The sequence below is a fragment of the Podarcis vaucheri genome (assembly GCF_965113315.1).
Source record: "Podarcis vaucheri genome assembly, chromosome: 12".
Lineage (NCBI taxonomy): Eukaryota > Metazoa > Chordata > Lepidosauria > Squamata > Lacertidae > Podarcis > Podarcis vaucheri.
In genome coordinates this window covers 4,915,111-4,935,769 of record NC_138750.1, presented here as the reverse complement: position 1 = coordinate 4,935,769, position 20,659 = coordinate 4,915,111, and the positions used below count along the sequence as shown (strand labels likewise).

The 20,659-nt window shown below is 41.9% G+C and overlaps 1 protein-coding gene across 6 annotated transcripts in view; it reads right to left on the bottom strand.

The window, feature by feature from the left end:
* TPK1 (thiamin pyrophosphokinase 1) overlaps positions 1–20,659 on the bottom strand; it is a 240,775-nt gene that overhangs the window by 219,473 nt on the left and 643 nt on the right. For all 6 annotated transcript variants that reach the window (XM_082192914.1, XM_082192919.1, XM_082192915.1 and 3 more), the window contains exon 2: positions 17,272–17,337. In XM_082192914.1, coding sequence (XP_082049040.1) covers positions 17,272–17,314 — 43 coding nt within the window. In that variant the 5' untranslated portion in view covers positions 17,315–17,337. The remainder of the gene's footprint in view (positions 1–17,271; positions 17,338–20,659) is intronic.

The following is a 20,659-nucleotide window of genomic DNA, read 5'->3' as shown; positions in this document are numbered from 1 at the left end:
CCACTTGTTCAATACAAGGTGGACAAGGCTGACCAATGCCAGCCTGAGCTATTTCCCCCCACTGTCTGTGAGAGCATCTCACATGTAAGAGCCTTTAATAGGAGACCTGTCTCCATCAGCCTGGTGTCTCTCCCTTCCAGAACCATTTTTACAAACTAAAATACTGTTGCATGCCACCCATTCTCTGAGTGGTACGAGATTCCAGGGGTTCCAGGTACTTTCCCAGGGTTCGTGTTTCCTTTGGAATGAGGAAGAGCAGAGACTGTGGTATCTTCAGGATAGATGGCTTATTTACACATATTTACAACCAGAGCCTACGATGGAGGGCTTCATAGCATGGTTTTCTAGCACAGATCCACTTCCTTTGTTTCCTTAATGGCCCGTTACCTCACCAGGAAGGTAGCCTGGCTATTCCAGGAATTGAATGGACCGCTGACCTGACCTAGCAGGCTTGTCTTATGGTCTTATGAAGAGAAATCCCTGTGCATGAATAAGTTATTTATTAGTATTAGCTTTATAATATTTATATCCCACCTCAAGGTGGTTCAAAAAAATTAAAATGAACATGAATAAAACACAGAAAGCTAAGAACATATAAAAGATAATAGTTCAAAGCTATTACAAAACATTATAAAAACAAATATTTTAAAATACAGATGGATGCCTTTAGGCATGCTGGAACTCTGAGCCAAGCTGGCTCCCCAGTCCCAGGCAGACTTCCTCCCAACACTTGATCCTTGTTAGCCGGAAATGCCACAGATTCAGCCAGGAACCTTTCGCATGCAAGGCGAAAGCAGCCATGTCAAGCAGCCGTGGTCCCTACCCGTTCCTGCGCATGCAAATCTCTTTGAGCCAGATACTCTGCAGGTCATGATTAAGTAATCTTTATAATGATGTATAGTATGCAGGTGGTGCTGTGGTCTAAACCACTGAGCCTCTTGGGCTTGCCGATCAGAAGATCGGCGGTTCGAATCCATGCGACAGGTGAGCTCCTGTTGCTCTGTCCCTGCTCCTGCCCACCTAGCAGTTCGAAAGCATGCCAGTGCAAGTAGATAAATAGGTACTACTGTGGCGGGAAGGTAAACACCGTTTCCGTGCGCTGCTCTGCTTTCGGTGTTCCGCTGCGCCAGAAGCGGCTTAGTCATGCTGGTCACATGACTCGGGAAAACTGTCTGCGGACAAACGCCGGCTCCCTCGGCCTGTAAAGCAAGATGAGCGCTGCAACCCCAGAGTCATTTGCAACTGGACGTAACTGTCAGGGGTCCTTTACCTTTACCTTTCATCATGATGTATAGCCAGAATCCAAAGAGTTATACAACTAGTTCCACATGGACAAAAGCTTTAAGGGCTTATGTTTCTCGGGAATCAAACTCTTAATGCCAGATGGCAAACAATTCTCTGAAACTGGACTTGTGCTATGTCATGGAAGCTCAAAATCCCAGGTACTTGGGTATGTCTTTACTCAGCTCGTTGGATCCTGCTGCCTATGTCAGCTATTCTGGTGCCATAGGTTAGGATAAAAAAATAAACAGTGGCCTTTTGATTGGTAAAAAGAAACTGTGAGTGTATGTGATGATGCATGAGAAAAGAGATGCATGCAGCTGAACATTAGTTATAAACATTATAGCAAGAAATAACAGTTGCGCAAGTGCTTCCAAAGCAAAGTTTCCACTCCCACAGGCAATGTAGGAGGAGCTGGAGATGTCTTTTGAAGGCAGCACTTCCCAGTGATTTTAAAACAATCTCCCATAGGGGGTGATTTTCCTCCAACATCCTTTGTTTACTGTCTCTGTTGCTTCTAGCTAGCTCCTTGATAGTTGCCAGAGAAGATGATAGCAGCTCTAGCACACGCTAATGGATAACCAAAAAACAACATTATCTGCTTCCTGGCACAGTTTCCAACTCATCATGATTCCTATGTTTTTGTTGAAAAATATTATGTTATTTACAGTTCTCTGAGAAATAAAGTTTGAGAATGAACTAAAACAGCACTACACAGGGAGGCACTTTGCAGTTCCCCCAATAACCTTAGGTTTCTTGTACGTGAAAAATAAAGGCTGTGACTGAAACGCTCCAATATGCAGGTGTGCATGGTTTAAGAGTGGAGCTTCCTTTTTCTATTCTGCAAGGTGAAGGAATCGCTCTTGCCATAAAATTAAAGTCTCCATGAATTCATGGGCAGCAAAATGGCAAATGCAATTCAATGTACACAAGTGTAAAGTGATGCATGTTGGAGCAAAATAAGTAAATTTCATGTGTGCACTCATGGAGTCTGAACTAGAGGTGATGGACCGGAAGCAGGACCTTGAGGTCATAGCAGAGAGCTGGATGCAGATGTCAACCCAGCATGCAGCAGCTACGAAAAAGGCAAAATCCATGGCAGGGATCATAGAATTGGAAGGGAGCCTGAGGATCATCTAGTCCAACCCCTGAATTGCAGGAATACTCAGCTGTGCCATGCAGGGATCGAACTTTCAACCTTGGCATTATCAGCACCATGCTCTAGCCAACTTCATAAGAAAACAGCTTTAAAATAAGACTGCCAATATCATAATGCCATAATACAAATCTATGGTGCAAACACATTCGGAGTATTGTGTGCAGTTCTGGTAGTTGGGAAAAGTTCAGAAAAGGGCCACCAAAACGATCCCGGGGTGGAGCGACTTCCCTGTGAGGAAAGGCTGCAGCGTTGGAGACTTCTTCATTTAGAGAAAAGGCAAGTAAGGGATGACATGATAGAAGTCTATAAAATTATGAATGGCATGGAGGAAGTGACTACAGAAAAGTTTTCTCCTCTCTAGAGGGGGGAATACTAGAACTTGTGGACATCCCATGAGGCAGAATGTTGGGAGATTGAGGACAGATCAAAGAAAGGAGTTCTTCACACAGCACCTAGTTAAACTATGGCCTTTGCTCTCTAAGGAGGCAGTGAGGGCCACCAGCTTGGCTGGCTTTAAAAGAGGACTGGGCAAATTCATGGAGGAGAAAAGGGCCCTCAATGGCTATGCGCCACAAGGCCTCTGCTCTGCCTCAACGGCTGGAGGCAGCAATATTTCTGAATACTAGCTGCTGGAGAAACCACAGGACAGCTCCAAATCCCCAGACTTTAAGTGAGGACCACAGAGAGAGTCCAAAGTTAACAAAAGTGACCACTTCTTTCCATGTGAAAGGAACAATAATGAATGATGCCCTTCACTAGGTTTTTGAAAATTCAAAGTCAGAAGCTGATTAAGACAACAATTTTAACCTAATTTATCTGGAAGTAAGCCCAATGAATTCAGTGGGACTTACTTCTGAGTAGACAGGGTTAGGATTACAGCCTTGATGCCTATTAGTTATCTTTAGCAACAAGCAAGCAAAAGGTGAAAGGCATTCCCAGCAAAAGCCCCTGCAACCAACTGGTGGAAATCCACATGGTGGTTCTTTTTCAACAGATTCCACTGCTATCCGTACTTCACAGAATGGCAGCAGCTGGCAAAAAAGGGTGGAATAGAAATGCAATCAATCACCAATTGGTGATTACTTTCTACTGGTCTTTATCTTTAGAAATTGCTAATTTTGGGGGCCATGGAGTTTTCCTTGCAGCAAGGAGTTGCATAGCTCAGCTTTCCTCAAGCTAAGTATTTTTCTGGAAATACTGTGATTAAGCCTCCCCATTTTAAGTAGAATTTGCTGATCCAAAGACTGCAAGTGGAGCTTTTTTCTTTTGCATTTCTGTCTTCCCACCCACATAGCTCTCAAAGTATTATTATCCATTTCCTGTAATTTCTTCTCCTATTCTCTTATCATGCTCAACTGCCCAAACTGCCAGTTTCTTTCATTTCTCCTCCCTGGTCCTTTTATATTCACTGCTTCCTCCTCTAACAGTTTTCCTCTATTATCCCCTTCCCCTCGATTCCCAATTTATTGGTAGTGATGATAATAAATATTAACCTTCTATCTTTCTTTCCAATTTCCTTCAAAGCTTCCTTCAGAGGAAGAGCACCTTCCCTCCTTCCTTCCACTTCCAAACTTTCCCATCTCCTGCCCACCTTGATACAGCAGCCAGTGAGCTGCTGGTGTTGACACTGGTCCAACCAAAGGGCTGTGGCATGGCCAGGGGGCAGGGCAGGCAAGTGAGGGTGCACCAGGGAGACGATGGCACTGAGGCCCACCTAAAAGTGTTTGGAAAACGTAAGTCTTAAAGGGACTCAAAATGTCATGATTACTGCACTCAGACCTAATTCAAAATTAATGCTCATATCTTCTAATGCACTGCATTTTGCTTTTCTATCAAAAATGCCTTTGGTTATACAACAGATGCTGCTTTTATAAACAACCTAGTAGTGTGACCATATTTACTTAGCTCATCTGTATCCTTCATTCAAAGAGAATGAAATCCATTATTTCTAAGGGGTGAAGATGAATCCTATGTGGTTTTTTTTGAATACCCATTAAAACAGACTTTATCAAATTTAAATCCAAAATCTTATCTTAATACTTCACTGATCTGGAATTCACCTATCTATCAGATCTGAAGTCTACACTGTCTAGAACCAGGGACCTCAGAGAAATGTAGCCACCCAAAGTCACCGTATAACCCCAAGCTCTAATATGATGGGGGGGCTTATCTTTATCAACTTTTCTATTGAGGAAACCTACTGCAGAAGAATTTTGTATATGGTTGTTCCTCCTTGCTTACTGGCAAAGGGTTAAACTCTTTGGTTTGCTTTATTGTCTTGATTTGCTGCTTGTGCTTGGGGGACAAGAGACCAGGATGTGGAAGGATCTATAGCTGAGCCAGCTGAAGGCTGAGAAGCTGCCAGCAGCAGTGCAGCGGAAGGTTAACTACAGATGCCAGGTAGGGCTACTAGGCTGTACCTGGCTTTCAACATTGTGATATATCAGCAACTAAATACCACAATATGCTGAACGTCAATAAATTGGAGTATCGCTCAGCCCTAATGCCGGCCCCCATCTATTGGCCTAGCTCACCTTGGAGGTGATGTAACATCCCTCACATCATCTCAAAAACGGCTTCTGTAACAGGTTGAGGTATTCAGATATCAGGCCAGTCAGCATGTCGCCTCCAAGCGTCTAAGGCAGCAGTTCTCAACTTGTGGGTCCCCAGATGTTGTTGGACTACAACTCCCATCACTGCTAGCTAGCAAGGCCAGAGCTCAGGGATGATGGGAGCTGTGTCCAACAACATCTGGGGACCCACAGGTTGAGAACTGCTGGTCTAAGGCAATGTTTCTCAAACTGGGGTCCTCAGCTGTTGTTGAACTACTACAACTCCCACCATCCCTAGGTAGCAGGACCAGTGATGAGGGATGATGGGAGTTGTAGTGGGAGCCAAGAACAGAGGAAGCATTTTATCCGGCTTATGCTATGTTATTCCACTGCTTTGTATTCTGAATTAAGCCTGCTACTTAAGAAAAATCTTTGGAAAATTTGTTTTTTTATTAACACTTTCAGAGCAACAATATAACATACTCCTTTAATTTGTCTGTATAAACAGTCTCTTGAGGCTTTAATTTTCTTTTTAAAAGATCCCTTAGAAAGAACAATCCTTGAATTGGAACTTTTCCTGAACCTTCTCGTTCATTAACATACACAGATCCACATATTCACTGAGAAGGAACCACTTTTCATTGTTTTCTTTTGAATTGTCGCACTGCCAGAGAGAGTGAAAATAAAGGCAACTTTAAAGCAAAACACTGAGAAGGGAGTAACGGGCCACAGCAAATGAAAACATTCCAGTTTAGCACCCAATAAGCATTCCTTGGTTGACCGCAAGTGAGAGATACAGCTTTATCTCAATGTTTTGTGGTCATTTAGAAGGGTGTTGCATGTGGCCAATGGAAGGATATTTTCAGTCCTGCTACAAACAATAAGGGGACAATCCAGGCCACCCGCTGCGCGTAGCAATGAGCATGTATAATGTAGCGTGAGCAGGAGTCGCTGGAGGAAGTGGTCTTTGGTAGGAACTTCCACATGTTTCTCAAAGGGGGAAAAAAGGTGTGCCGAGGCTCTGGAACATCTCCATGCCTTGATTCTGCCTGCCTAAGAGATGATCATATCCATACTTTGCATGAAGGTCACAGGGCAGCCCTGGACCAGCCACTATATCTGAGCCCAATCCGTCTTGGGGGGGAGTGCTGTAGGGTGGGACACCCTAGAGGAAGGGTAGGATGAAAATTTAATTAAGTAGAGAATTCCACATATCCCACAGCAAAGATTCTAGAGGTGCAAAATTGGACATAAATCCAAACATGAATGAACTGGATATTACAGGAGAAAAACGACTCAGAGCTTTTTGGCTTACTTCAAAAAAAGCCTGGCAAACTTTCTTTGAGATTTAAGCAAATATTAGCTGGCAGAATAGGTCAAAAAAGGTGGATGGAGTAATTGAGTACAGTTTAAGAACATGAGCAGTTTGTTCTTGCTGATAAATTAGACAGCTGTTCTGAATTACATTTCATGCTGTTTTTGCACAACAGCTAATTTCCTGCTGGTAGTTCTAAAGTGACTTGGAAGCGTATGCAATTAACTCCACCACCTTTTCTTTATCCTTCAATAAAAGCATCGATTGTATTTGCTTACGGTGAATTTGCAGGGGTTTCTTCCTTCTCCTTCTCTTCCTAAAACTTTAGAATACATGTATTAGATGTCTAATGTGGGCTTCATAATTCAGAAGCCATATTTTGACATCTGAATTATTATAAAAGCCAACAACAATGCTGGCACTCCAGTAAAACTTGATTGAACTAATGGAGCCTTTCAATTCATGAAATAGTTTTTCTCTATTTCCCACCACTACCGCATAGCATCACACACACATTTGTGTGAGTAGGAATGCACGTTGAGCAGTTCACGTGTATAACAACTAGCCAATGTGTATATTCACCTGGCCTCATGGAGAATGTGCACAGAATCCTTGCAGAAATAACTGTTCATATTTCCCAATCAATATACATAATCTCCATTAGGCCTTTTGGGAATGTGAATACCTTGACAATTTTGTACGTTCTCTAGCCAATATGGACATTCTTCAGTCGGTATGCATTGTCTCCACAAAACATGACTTCTTTTCTATTTCTGGTTCAGAAGTGTGCAATTTGCACCCCCTGGACTGCTTCTGCCCCACTACCCAATCTTCCATGACCCACAACACATCCTCCTGCTGATCAGTCAAGGCAGGAAGAAAGAGGACCTCCAGGTAAAATTAACTGATTCTGCAGTTCAGACTCCTTTTCATTATCCTCAGCTGTTTGCCCGCTAGCTGAGCAGAACAAGGCAGACTTGCAGGGAGAGGAAAGTTTGCAACCCTCCCCCTGCCCTGGCCCTTGCTACTAAGCTTAGGAAAAAAAGCTTTTGTTTTCAAATTGACATTTATCCACAAGCCTGTTTCTGCATCCTCTCTAGCTCTCCCAAGACCACACCAGGAATACGCAATGCAAAAAGACTAGCAGGTTGCAGCAATGCAGCTCAAACCACACCAAATATAAAAAAAGAAAGCAAAACTAATTCCAGGGCAGATTTTCTAAATGTTCAGAAAATTGCTAGTTTATTTTTTAAAGCCGGAGAGAGGCTTAAGAAGCAAAAAGTTTCCGGCTACGCTGTACATGCAAAAAGCCGTCCCATAAGAACATCAGAAATAGTTCAATGTCCTGATGATCACAAAGGAAGAAAAATGAGCTTTTAACAAGTGGCGGGAGAGGAAGGAAGGGGCTCTTCCAGAAAGTGGGGGGAAGAGTGGAGCCGACTTCCTCTCAACCTCGTTTTACTGCTTGAGAGGAAGTGGCTTCCTTGATACACAATCATGCTCAGTTTGGGTCTGACTGTGTCACTGCCCCGCTGCCAACAAGCAAAACTCTGACAAGAGCGCCACAGATCTCAGGTTTATGGGGGACAATACAGTGCAGCAAGGAAGTTAACACACAAGCATCTGGCACACTATGCAGCTCTGGTCTGGGGACCACACTTCCTGTTCTCCCACCACAACCAGGTCCCTCCGCATGGTTCCCACATGAATCTTTGTGGTCCCTCAACTTGTAAAGGTATTAACTTCCAAGCCTTTGCATTAAAAAGGTGTTATTGACTTCAATAGGATGTGAGCTGCACCTTGTCTCTTTCTTTAAATCATTCCCAGTGAATTATTTGAACCAATTAAAAAGAAAATTGAACTTTCTACTTAGTTCTGCCAAGCCATTAAAGGCCAGTATATATGCATGTTAGAAATTATTTCTGATGTATAAAACATAAGTTTCAGATCTTTGAGAACAAGAAGTGCCTGTTCAGAATACATTTTCTTGTATTATAACTCAAAAGTTATTGTGCTACATTTTGTTCTCCTCATTATCACTTAATCAAAATGCTCAAATACCATTCCAGGGGCATGCTCTCAGCACCATTACAAGCAAGGAAACCAAAGGGGAGATTTGGTTATTCATGCCTAAGGCTGAATTTTGCCCCATATTTTTAACCATTTCCCCCAATAGAGATCTGATTTATATTTTTAAGCAAGTGTTGCTAACTTTTGTAGTTCTATCACTATTCTTGATATGGGGCATTTCTGAATTATTTGTTTACTGAACGCTGGTTGGTCTCCTCTGATCTACATCACCTTCACCAGCAATACATTTTCCGTATCTTAGTGAAATACACACATAATAAATGCACCCACAATAGTTACGCAATGGATTCTACAGTTTCCTAATTACCTGACAGAGGGCTACTTTACAGATAGTGTGTTTCACTTCATGGAGAATATTTGTTACTTCTGTACCATCTAGAGGTGTAACAACTTCACTTTGTACATCTAATTAGCCTACATTTGGGGTTTACATTTCAGAATCCCTGTTGCTTTTGAGACATTTCTTTCCAAGCTTCAGATTTCACAAAGACAAGCCCCCTGAATTGGCTTCTTAATGCCAGGCCATTTTGACTGACACGTTCTGCCTGATCGCTGGAACCAGGTCTGGACTTGATTTCTTCAGTCAGAATTCTTGGGACATAGTTTTGGCACCAATGGAAGCTTTCCTCCCAAAGCAAATCTACTTGCATTTAAAAGAAAGAAAGAAAGAAAGAAAGAAAGAAAGAAAGAAAGAAAGATTGTTATATGAAAGAAGCAAACACACATCTAGCTTGGCTCTAGACCCTGACAGCTTGCCCCTGACAACAACATGGGAAACTAGAAGAAAGGATGTCACACACACACACCACTTCCTAAAAATCCTACACCCTACTCACGTTCCAGGTAAATCCTTCATTAAGCAATGCTCCAAACAGTAACTAACCTAGAGACCACATAGCTCCACACTCTGTGATGCATATTTAATATAAGCTTTTTATGGATCCAGACCATCGTGGTGACATATGCAGCTATGAATACATTTTCATTTTCATTTAGCTATGCGGATGTTCAGTAAACAAGTGTCACTGGCTCTCTCCAATGAGAAATGTGTGAGATGCAAAGTGAACGACACCCTGCCTATTTTTACGAAATCTTGAAATGAGAGGTGTCTAATTATTTTATACATATGTGTATTAAAATTGGTGTTGAAATCTTTGGCAGTATTTATAGCACACACACAAAAGCTTTGAATATTCAAAGCTCAGGAATTACATGGATACATTACAGGGAATGAAAATTAAACCATTCTTCCCCACATCACATTTCACTCTTTCCAAAAAGATTTGCTTTCTTTGTTTCTATATTTATTTCAGCTCTTTTGAACAACTGAAAAGACAGCTGCTAACACATGCATGGGTTCAGCAAAAAGGCTTATCCATTTCCTTTGCTTATAACTCCATTCCTTCCATTCTATAGAAACTTCTGTGAAAGGAATCCAAAGCTGTTTGCAGAAAGTGAAAGCACAGATCAGGCATTTGGAAAGTGGAAAGTGTTTAGTACACTCTGCGTTCAGTGCTTCTGAAGCATTGAGCACAAGGCTTCCCATGTGCCCATGACCAACCTAACCGTTGAGCACTAAAGCACCTTTGTCTGGTGCTGCAGCCCTGACAGGTTTCAGGGGACCCTGTGGCTGCTATTGAATTAAAAAGAAAGAAAGTGTAAGGTCACAGATCGCCTCCCATCATTTTCATAATTTCTATGGGTCATATGAAAAAGACACATCAGCATACTGGTGACACTTTTCACCAAATCTCTGGACAGCCTCATACAGTGATTAAATGTGGAGGTCACACATTATGGGAGACAAGGCAGAATCCTGCGTCACCCCCCATACCAAAGGTCAAAGGTTAGAACTAGGGCTCCACTGAATAGCCCTGCTTGGGAGTCCAAAGAGACTCTGGCACAAAGCAGCTGGAGGCCGTGAGCTGGTTCTGAGGCCTTGGAAGAATCTCAGAGACTCAGATGGATGTTTCTTGCTTCCTCTTCTGTGCAATTTGATATCTTTTTAAAAATCTCCCACCGGAACTCCCGCCGGGCTCTGCAAGCTTGTGGAGAGCTGCCCGAAGCCTGGGGTGCACAGTGCCGCGCTCCCCGGGCTTCGGGCTGCAGGCAGCTGTGCGCAAGCCTGCGGAGCCTGGCAGGAACTCCCGCCGGGCTCCCAAGGCTTGCGGATAGCTTCCTGAAGCCTGCATTTGCCTCACAGGATGCACACACATCTCCCCTTCATTTTTGGAGGGGGAAAAGTGCATCCTATAGGGTGAAAAATACGGTACCCTTACCAGTTAAGAACACTGCTGCTTTAAAGTGTCACACATTAATGCAGCATAAACCGCTTGCTGATAAATGAGAAACACTTTTCAAAGGGGAAGAAAAGTGAAAAAGCTCAAGAGATGTCAGATGAAAATTAAAGGATTCCTCTATACTTTTGAAGGCTTCTGGACTGTGTAAGTGCTATTTTCATTTTGCCTTCATAGACTAGCTTAGCTTTGAAAAACATTTCTCACTACCAAAAGATGAGACTATTTTTTTAATTGTGATATATGTTCTTCTTCAATTCAGATGGCAAGAACATGCCCAGTACAAGAACATAGGGTGACCCAGTGGTTTGATTTGCAGTAGCTCAGTTGTGCAGGCATGATACAATATCAGCATGGATATCTACGCTAATGTGCCATCAATGCTCGTTGGCACCCACAGAGCCCTGCTTATGCGCAGTATGATGGTGGGGCTATGAGCCAACACTTGCTCTGTGTCTGTGCACCATGAGGTTTTAAGTACTGAGAGAAATCCAAAGGATGAAGCCTAAGAGTTTGGATTTGATATCCCGCCTTTCACTCCCTTTAAGGAGTCTCAAAGCGGCTCACATTCTCCTTTCCCTTCCTCCCCCACAACAAACACTCTGTGAGGTGAGTGGGGCTGAGAGACTTCAAAGAAGTGTGACTGGCCCAAGGTCACCCAGCAGCTGCATGTGGAGGAGCGGAGACGCGAACCCGGTTCACCAGATTACGAGACTACCGCTCTTAACCACTACACCACACTGGCTCTAAGCATTAGCAACATCTGTTTGCTGTTCTAGGAAAAATAATTTCTTTTGTAAATTCAATTCAGAAAAGGCCCTAAAATACTTACAAAGATGTAAATGCTGAAACATATCTAATTTCCCTGAAAAACACATATGTTACTGAATCAGACAACCAGAATATATTAATATTAAAAATATTTATTTTTGCATTTCCAATATTTCTCTACTGCATTTTTTAAAAACTGTCTATTAATTCTGCAAACATTTTCCCCAAAACCAATTTCCAGCTTTGTAGAGGTGTTAAAAAAGATAATCAACTGATAATACTTATTTTATTAAGTCTCCTCTGAAGCTTAATTCTTAACAGAAAAACCCAATGCAGCTATAAAAATGCTAATTAGGAAAGTTTCGGAAAAAACACTGCAGACTAAATACAACTCCATGCACAGGAAATTAATTCTGCAGATGATGTGGAAAAGATGGCATATAAAGTTAACGAGATATTACTTAAGGCAAGAGAAACAATTAGGCTATTAACAGTGGAGATAAACTAAACATTTGCCATCAAATATAATGAAACTAATTAAAAGTGAAATGAAAAATAAGACATGAATATGAAAACAAATTCAAGCACAATAAAAGGCAAAACATCTACAAGACCAAAAGCAGGAGACTGCAGACTGGGAAGCAGTGCAAAAAGCCATCGGCCGAGAAGATCTGCTACGCAAACAATGAAATTCCTGAGACTGTCCTCTCTGTTTTCAGAAGAATGACCACAATAATGGCTTTATGAATTCCTTCCATAATGTACAGATGATCTCAGCCACAGCTGAAGAATTCGGCCAGGGATTTTGTTCAGAGTTTTAAAAAAGGTTGTACAAGTACAAGGGAACTGCTTATTGAGAACACTTGAACCCTGTCATTCACGAACAGAAGGAACATCGAGATATGGCGGCTTCTGCTGGCAAGAGTCCGATTCTTCCTGGGCCATTTTGTTCTTGCGCTTGGTGACTAAAAGTCACGTGTGCACGATCCATAAAATGACGTGCTTTGAATTCAGGAATAGATTCCTGCGTGCAAATGAATAACTTCCTTGGAGAAAGCACATGCTACAAATGTGATCACTGATAATGCTTTTTTTGAAAAATCGACTTACAGACTTAACAGAGAAAAGAACTGTGAAGTTGATGTTCAGTTTCTATGTGTGTATGGTACCAATTTTACAGTGCGACCTCTCCTTAGACCAAAGTAGGGCAAGAGCCTTCGCTGAAATCAATGGGGCATCAAGTCAGTCACCACTAATCTTTACTTTGTTTCTAGGGGTGGGACTAACCCTCAGGATTCAGTCCTATGCCTCTCTCCCTCTTTTACCCCAAGTATGTAATTCTTGAGGACTCAACATTCAATTTAGATACAGAACGGGCTGAGAAGCTAGTCCATTCAGGCAGAGAAACACCTGTTAGCTCAGGTGCAGAGCCGGAGAGGTCCTATAAGGAACAACTGTAATGGAGACTGAGTGGCAAAAATTAACAGGTGAAAGAATGAGGAAGGGGAGGGTCATGGATAGAGGTGAGAGGCAGTGAAAGGCAGGCAAATGTTCCAATTCAACACCATGTTGCTCCATGTGAGCTAACGCTCCTCATTTAGTAGCACCCATTCACTAAGCTCTCAACGGATTAGTTTCATTTCTCAAGAAAGTAGTTTTTGACAATGGGTATACACATGTAGACTCAGTACTCAGTAAAAAGGGTAGACTCTATTTTTACATAATCACTTTTCAGAGTAAAATTATGCTTTTAAACACACACACCCCAATTATTTGATAAAAGCAGTACAGTTCTTTGGGGGAGGAAATGAAACTTACGGCAATGTTGGAGACACTATCAAGTTTTCAGAAAATGGGGAAAAATCAAAGGACCTAATGTGTTCTCGATCAAATTTTTATGCCTACTAGCTGAGAAGATGAATTAGCTTAGCTGCACTCATTTCCCCAAAGAAGCCCTATTTGTGTTCCTTAGCCATGGCTGGGTATTATTTCTGAATATCTAAACTCTGGCTAGGGATGGGCTACAATTCTAGGTGCAGACACTTTATGCTGTACTACAACGCACAGGCTGAACACATTATACCAGTAATTAACTAGTTATATGTAAACTAGTAATGCAGCTAGCTATTTTCCTAGTCACCTACGAGATCACTTCCAAGTGACTATGCAGAGAAACATTACACATTATGGGGTTTTGTTAGATTGAGACCCCAAACTGAGTTACAGACCAACTTACAGTGTGTTGCATGAGGCACACAATTGTTACCTTCTTTTGCCTTTTTTTAAAAAATGCTTTTTTGCAAAGAGCAGGAGAAAGAAGGGCGGGAGAGAGACAGAGAGGGAGAAACAGAACGGCACACAGTGGAAAAGTGGGTTCCATGTGGCAGGTTGGAGTGAAAAGTGATGCCTTGTCAAAAGACTGGCGATGACTGCTCCAAAATATATGAACATTTTGGGAAACATAATGCAGAATCTAGTAAGCATCAGGCCCATGTTCACAGTTAAGTTTTTCAGAGAAGAGTGTACAGTACTGAGATTTTCTTAAACACCCCAACATTCTACAGAATTCAGACAAGGGCATTGTAAAGTTGGTATTATTCTCACTATTTCTGAAGTGAGAACTACACACAGACACACAGCTGAAACGTCTAATAGGGAACAGGGGCAAGAAATGCATGCTTGCATTATTCACCATGCAAGTTGACTATAATATAATCAAAAGGTTTTGCTATTAACTTTAACTAAGTCACCTTTGCACCTTTGTTATTTAAGGGACTTTGCCTGAGAGAGGTGTTAAACATGCACGGCACTTAAGGGTTGCAGTGTGAATGAAGGCCCTGCTCATGTCCACAGGATCACTCTCTGAGTACACGGCTGGCTGTCTCAAATTTGGTCTTCAGTGTTGCTTCAATCACTGCAAACCACTTTTGAGAATGTCAGGGTGTCCCCCCCCCCTTTAATCTATCAAGAGTTGTACAACCACCAATAACACAAAATTAACAGTATTGCAGAGATCTTTTTAAATGTCACAGAAGCTCACTCGTATTGATATTCTGAACTTAATAACACTAGTGCTGTAACGCTCTGCATCAAACTACTTGAAGCACTTTCATAAGGCAATAAAGCAAGGAATTTGTTTTCACCCCAAAGCTATGTCAGTGACTCTGTATAACTCTATTCAGAACAATTTCCATAAAGAATAGGGAAGGGGGGGGGAGAGAAGACGTTCCCTGGTGCTCAGTCTAGGTGCTAAAGTTGTTTTCATCTCAATGCCCATACATAAGGAAAGGGAGATACAAGAAGGGAGCTCAGCTTTAAGTATAACCTGCAATATGGGATCCACTGTTAATAACTGACACCTTATAACAGTCATTCTCTTCCTTTTCCTTTTCTGTCCGCTGCTGCTTTTCTTAATACTTTTTCTCATTTTGTCCCTTGTATCTCTCCCCTCCGCCCTCTATTTCTCTCTGTGTGTCTTTGAAGGAGAAACACACACACACACACACACACACAGGAAATGATGGTGGTACTACAAATGCAATCCACCTTCGGTCGGGACAGAGCCCAGTTTTAGACCACATCTGACATGGGCCACATAGATAATTCTAAATCTGGCCCACGGACCTCTGGATTCTTCAATACATATTAGACGCGAATTCAAGAGTATGTGCTATGCAAGACAGAACTCTTGGTGGGGTTTAAGAGGTCATTTCCTTCTGGTTGAAATAAGGCAGGGAACATTGTCTGCTACCTATCCGTCCTTTACTATACCATTTGCAAATTGTGAACCATCCCTTCTGGTGCAGAATGACCACTAGAAAGATGGCCTAAGCAGTCGTCTGTTCAGTGTCAACTCAACCACCAAGTAAACCGGCGATTGTAAAGACTGCAATCTAGAAAGGTTTATGGGGTGCAACTGCAAATCACCCCAAAGCCTGGCTCCATTAATTATTCAGTTCTGCAACCTGCATTACAAAATACAGTTTTGTGCAAAATCCTTAAAAACAACTGGATGTCAGATTATTTTAATGGCATTTATAACTGGCAGTTCAACACTGACAAACAAAAAGCAAAATTCCCTACTTCCCTTCAGGTCCTGCAAATGCAGATTTTGCTGTCACGCACACCACCTTTTTGGAAGTAGGCAAAAATACATAGTTTTCTCACAAAATTAAGATACATCAATCGCTGTTTTAATTCACTGCTCAGTCCCCGAAAGTGCAAATAGTGAGTGTTACCCCTACCCAAAATCAAAGCAAATGAATGGCAGGTAATTATAAGAATTATAAGAACAAAAAAGGGGCAGAAGTAGAAATCCCATCAAAACCTGGATTGAGACAACCATCTCTTTACAGCAGCAGTCGGAAACCTCAGATTCATGAGCAAATTTTGGCCCACCAGGCCTCCACATTGGCGAGTGCCAGTTCCTGGCTGACACTCATCTCACAGGCAAAAGTACTAAGTGTCCTGGGTATATTTCATCCAAAGCTTCTGCCCACAGCACATAGCAGTAACATTGGTGCAGATGGAGGTTCAAACCCACACTTTGTCAGAAAGCTCACTGGGTGAGCTTATTCTTCTTGTTTAAATTTGTATTCTGCCCTTCATCCATAGATCTCAGGGTGGGTTCACAGCATAAAAATACAAGCGAAAATGCAAAAGACATAATAAAAACAAAAACAAAGCAATAATCCCCTCCCCCCCTCGCACTGGCACACAAGAGGTTGTCAAGGATGGAGACCTTACTCTCTGGCAAACCAGGCCGCCTCACGTATTTCACAAACCCCGACTTTTGTTATTTGTGGCACACGTGCTACAGATTGGCCATCTATTAGTTGGTTCATTACAAGCAATAGAAAGAATGTAGCTAATTATGTCAAAAATAATTTGACATTAAGAACTTTTAGGGGCTGCAATTCCTTCAGGATGACAGCCTGTAAGCACCAAGCAAGCTATAAACTGAAATGAGTAAGTTTAATTAATTCAGACTTGCACAACAAACATGTGGTACAGATTAAAGACCCATGAATGAAGTTCCAGCTACCTGAAATGCATAGGCAGGTGAAATAGCCGCACTTAAATGAAGTGTGTTATTGCCTCTATAAAAGAAAGTAGCAGAGACGGGCCAACAACTTGGAAAATAAAATAAATTGTTTTAAATGCTTTTCAGTTAAAGACCCAAAGCATTACAATGGGATGCTCAGAGCGTCTATGTTCATTTAACTCATGTTGAATCTAGTGGGGGAAAGTCTAACCATCTTGAAATAACATCACCCCAATTAAAAATTTTAAATAAGAGCAATGATTTTTATGAGTTGGGTAATTCAGCCATTTGGATAGGCTCACTCTGATCTCAAAGCAGCTCTTAAACTTTAATATCAAGGAGCGAAAGACAAATCACAGAATGGGGAATAAATGACTGTTTTCTCCTGAAGTTGAGAAGAGTCATTATAGTTATCCCATATTCCCTTGTAATGGCTATGGGAGCATGAACACTGCTTTTGAAAGACAGTCTACCCAACCATTTCTACCCAGGCAAATCAAAATTGTTAAAGTCTACTCCCAAACCATTTGCACAGCCTCCCGTTGTAACTGCATTAGTGCTAGTGCAGAGATTCATAACAAATAACTAAAATGAAACACTGATTCTACCAGATTCTGCATTTGTGGTAGGGCTGCAAGGCTGAGTCTCTTCAAATATTACGTAACAACGCCCAACACTAAAGCAGCCTTTTAATGTGGTGTATTCAGGATGCATTTCAACAAAAACACTCTTAAAAGAAATGTAAGCAGTAGATACAATACCAGTGGGAAGCAGGCATTCCAGTGGAGTAAACACAGGATCCATAGCTGCTTATTAATGTTGTAAAACTAAAGCAAAACAAAAAAGCATGTTAAAAACCACAGTTCATGAACCTCACTTATTAATTCAATATTTTAATTATAGTTAAACTATACCCTAAGCATAATATTCATGAGAAAATGAACAGGGTAAAAAAACTCAGTTCAGAAATAGCCACAAATTTGCAGGCACACACAAATATTGATTTTAAAATAAATACATTTAGAGTTGATTTACACAGAACCATGGACCGTTACATATAGCAGGTGGCAGGAAGCCCATTCCAGTGTGAAGAGATTAATCTATAAGTACATTTGGCATCAGCCAGATTGATAGATAGTGTGACACACAGTTCAAGGGATTGGAAAATCTGAGTTCTGGAGGAGCAGGGAAGCAGCGAAATGAACGAGCCAAGCTTGAGAGGGTTCAATTTTTAATTGGTAAATATTGATTTTTATAGAAGTAACTTGCCACCTGAAAGCAAAACTGAATAATAAGCAAAATAATAAAGGTTGCATGAGCAATGTATTTACAGCTCTGTTAAAACAGAGTACGTTACAGAAGCAGATGTGATTTTTGTAGAGGAGACATTATTTCCAAATCAACATGTTTGCTGGGTTAGGAACCATGCCATGAATGGAGGTGGGCGCTCAGCGCAGCTTGCTGTTGGTGTGCATCTCCACTGGCAGTCTAGGGGCACAGGTGGTACACAGCCCTGCGCACACCAGTCCCCAGGCAGTTGAATTTCTGGGCCCAATTTAAGGCAGGGAACATAGCTCAGTGGCAGAGCAGGTGTTCTGCAGGCAGAAGGTCCCAGGCTGACTAGACAGTGCTAGGCTAGGTGAAAAAGAGAGTCTGAGCTGGCTGGGGAAAGTGGGACCGAATCTGCACCATCCTTCAGCCATGTAGTATAGGAACAGATTGAATGCTAATGCTCAACTCTGGGAGATGTGCAATAAAGAAAAGAATACAAAAGGCCCTTAGTTGCTAACTACTAAACTTATTTATTAAAATTATCTATTGAGTAAAAGCCCCACTTCATTTATTATTTCATGGATAATTAAGTTTTGGGGATTTTTTTAAATGCCACCAGTCCAGTGGCTAGGGTACAAATAGCAGTTAATTAATTAATTAATTAATTAAGCACATTAATAAGTTCTAGGTTTAAAATAAGAATGTATTTTTAATCTACTAGACAACATGGATTCTGACTGATTGACTCAGATATTAAATGAGACTGACTGAAATGAAGATGACTAAAATCTTTTTTATAGTCATAGGAACAAAACTGTATTAATCTTTCTGCATCAATCCAACAAAGATGCCCAAGGCTCCCAGCTCCTCCTATTTGTTTTAAATTTAGGTTTAAAACACTCTTTGGGCCGCATTTGGGGTGATGGCCTGCTTTTTCTTTTTGTCTCTTTTCTGGGTTGTGTGTAGGTGCTTCTCCTGCTGTTGCTGTTGTTGTGGCTTGGCGGGGTGGGGGTGGGGCTGAGTATACCAGTTTTACTTTTGTTAAATTGGTATTTTCTAATGTCCCTGACAGCTTCTTAGATTTCCAAATGTGCTCCTGGTCCCTAAAAAGTTTGGGGACCCTTGGTCTATAATATCTTAATTTCTACTGTCGTCTCCTCTGGTCAAATAGGTTTCTAAAGCGTTACAATTTTTTTGAACAGATACAGCAGTGATAGGAGGGTGCAGACCTTGCTCCTTGGGACAATAAACCAACTCCTGTATTTATCCAACCTCAAAGATGTGCACAAGACAGTAGAATTACAGTGGACGCTCGGGTTGCGAACGTGATCTGTGCGGGATGCACATACCCGCAGCAGCGTGTCTGCGCATACGTGGGTTCTGATTTGGTGCTTCTGCGCATGCGCAAAGCACAATTTAGCGTTTCTGCGCATGCGCGACTGCCGAAACCCGGAAGTAACCCGTTCTGGTACTTCTGGGTTTCGGTGGTCCGCAACCCAAAAAGACGCAACCTGAAGCGTCTGTAACCCGAGGTATGACTGTATATGGCTATCACAGTTCTGAAAACAAGACCAGCAGAGTTGACATGCTGTAACTTGTAAAATATCAGCATGTCCACCAATAAACAACTGGTCTCTCCCACACTGCAACTGGGACAAATGCATGATGCCAGGGATACTTTGGATGCAACAAGGTCCAGTGCCCTAAAGCAAAACAGCTGGACTGAATTTTAGCATTTTAACTGTCAACACAAGGGAATGTGTGAAGAAAAGATGTGGGCAGAGAGCACTCAATGCCGAAAAAATGTGGGTGGGGGGCTTGTCCATAACAGAATACACAATGCAGAATACAACATGCCGGCAGCTAGAAGCCCAACAGTGACATCTGCCCAAGTGATTCCTCAAACTGCCACGCCAACTCCAGAGCTAAAAGAGAAGTATGTGAGCATGGTGGGAAGCAATGGGGGGGGGGAGAGCATGAAAAGAGCTTTGGAAAAGCAAAACCAACTGCAGGCCCAGAGCTTTATAGGACCCCACACCCGCCAAAAGCTACCTCCCCACCCCCTGCCATGTTATCCCAGCCCTTCTCCAAGAAGTTCAGCGCGGCCCCTATCCATTGTAACATCAAAGCAACCTTGCTGTTGTTTGTTGTTTGGTAATTTGTTTTAATCTGTTTTTCATATTACATTGTTTGTTTGTTTTATTGTTTATAAAAATATTTATGTACTGCTGCATCATAAAAATATATCACTGCGGTTTGCAACAATATAAATACATAAAACCAAATCAATGGTTGTAACCCACCCTGGGACTCTGCAGCAAAGCCCAGGTAATAAATTCAAAGGCTGTCCAGTGAATCACAAGATTGGATGAAGATTTGAACCTGAACCTCCCGTCTTAGTCTAGAGCGGGAGGGGGAAGAGAGAATACAGGTACAGATGCCACTTTATTAACACAGCTTGTTTGGCCATTGTTGTTGTTGTTGTTTAATGCAAGCCCCTCCAAGGGTCAAGCCACTTCTTGCACTTTGTTCTTAAACCTCAGTTCTCAAGTAGGAGGTTGGCTCTCCTGATTTTTTTTTGTTCGTGTTTTGCTGTTCCTGAACCTCCCATGGGGGCTAACAGCTTTTAGGAGATGGGGAGGCACAACTACTCCTTTAGAATCCTGAATCCTTCCGTAAAGGAGCCAGGACGTATCCCTAAGATTAAATAAATAAATAAAATGATGATGATGATGATGGTGGTGGTGGTGGTGGTGGTGGCAAACAGGCTGCCCATTATTCTATTCAGAATGCAATGCAGTCTCTTAAACAACTGTCCTTAGCCCCTGCACATCTGCAAAGATCATGTACTTCTTTGCAAAGTTCTCTCTTCTGGAA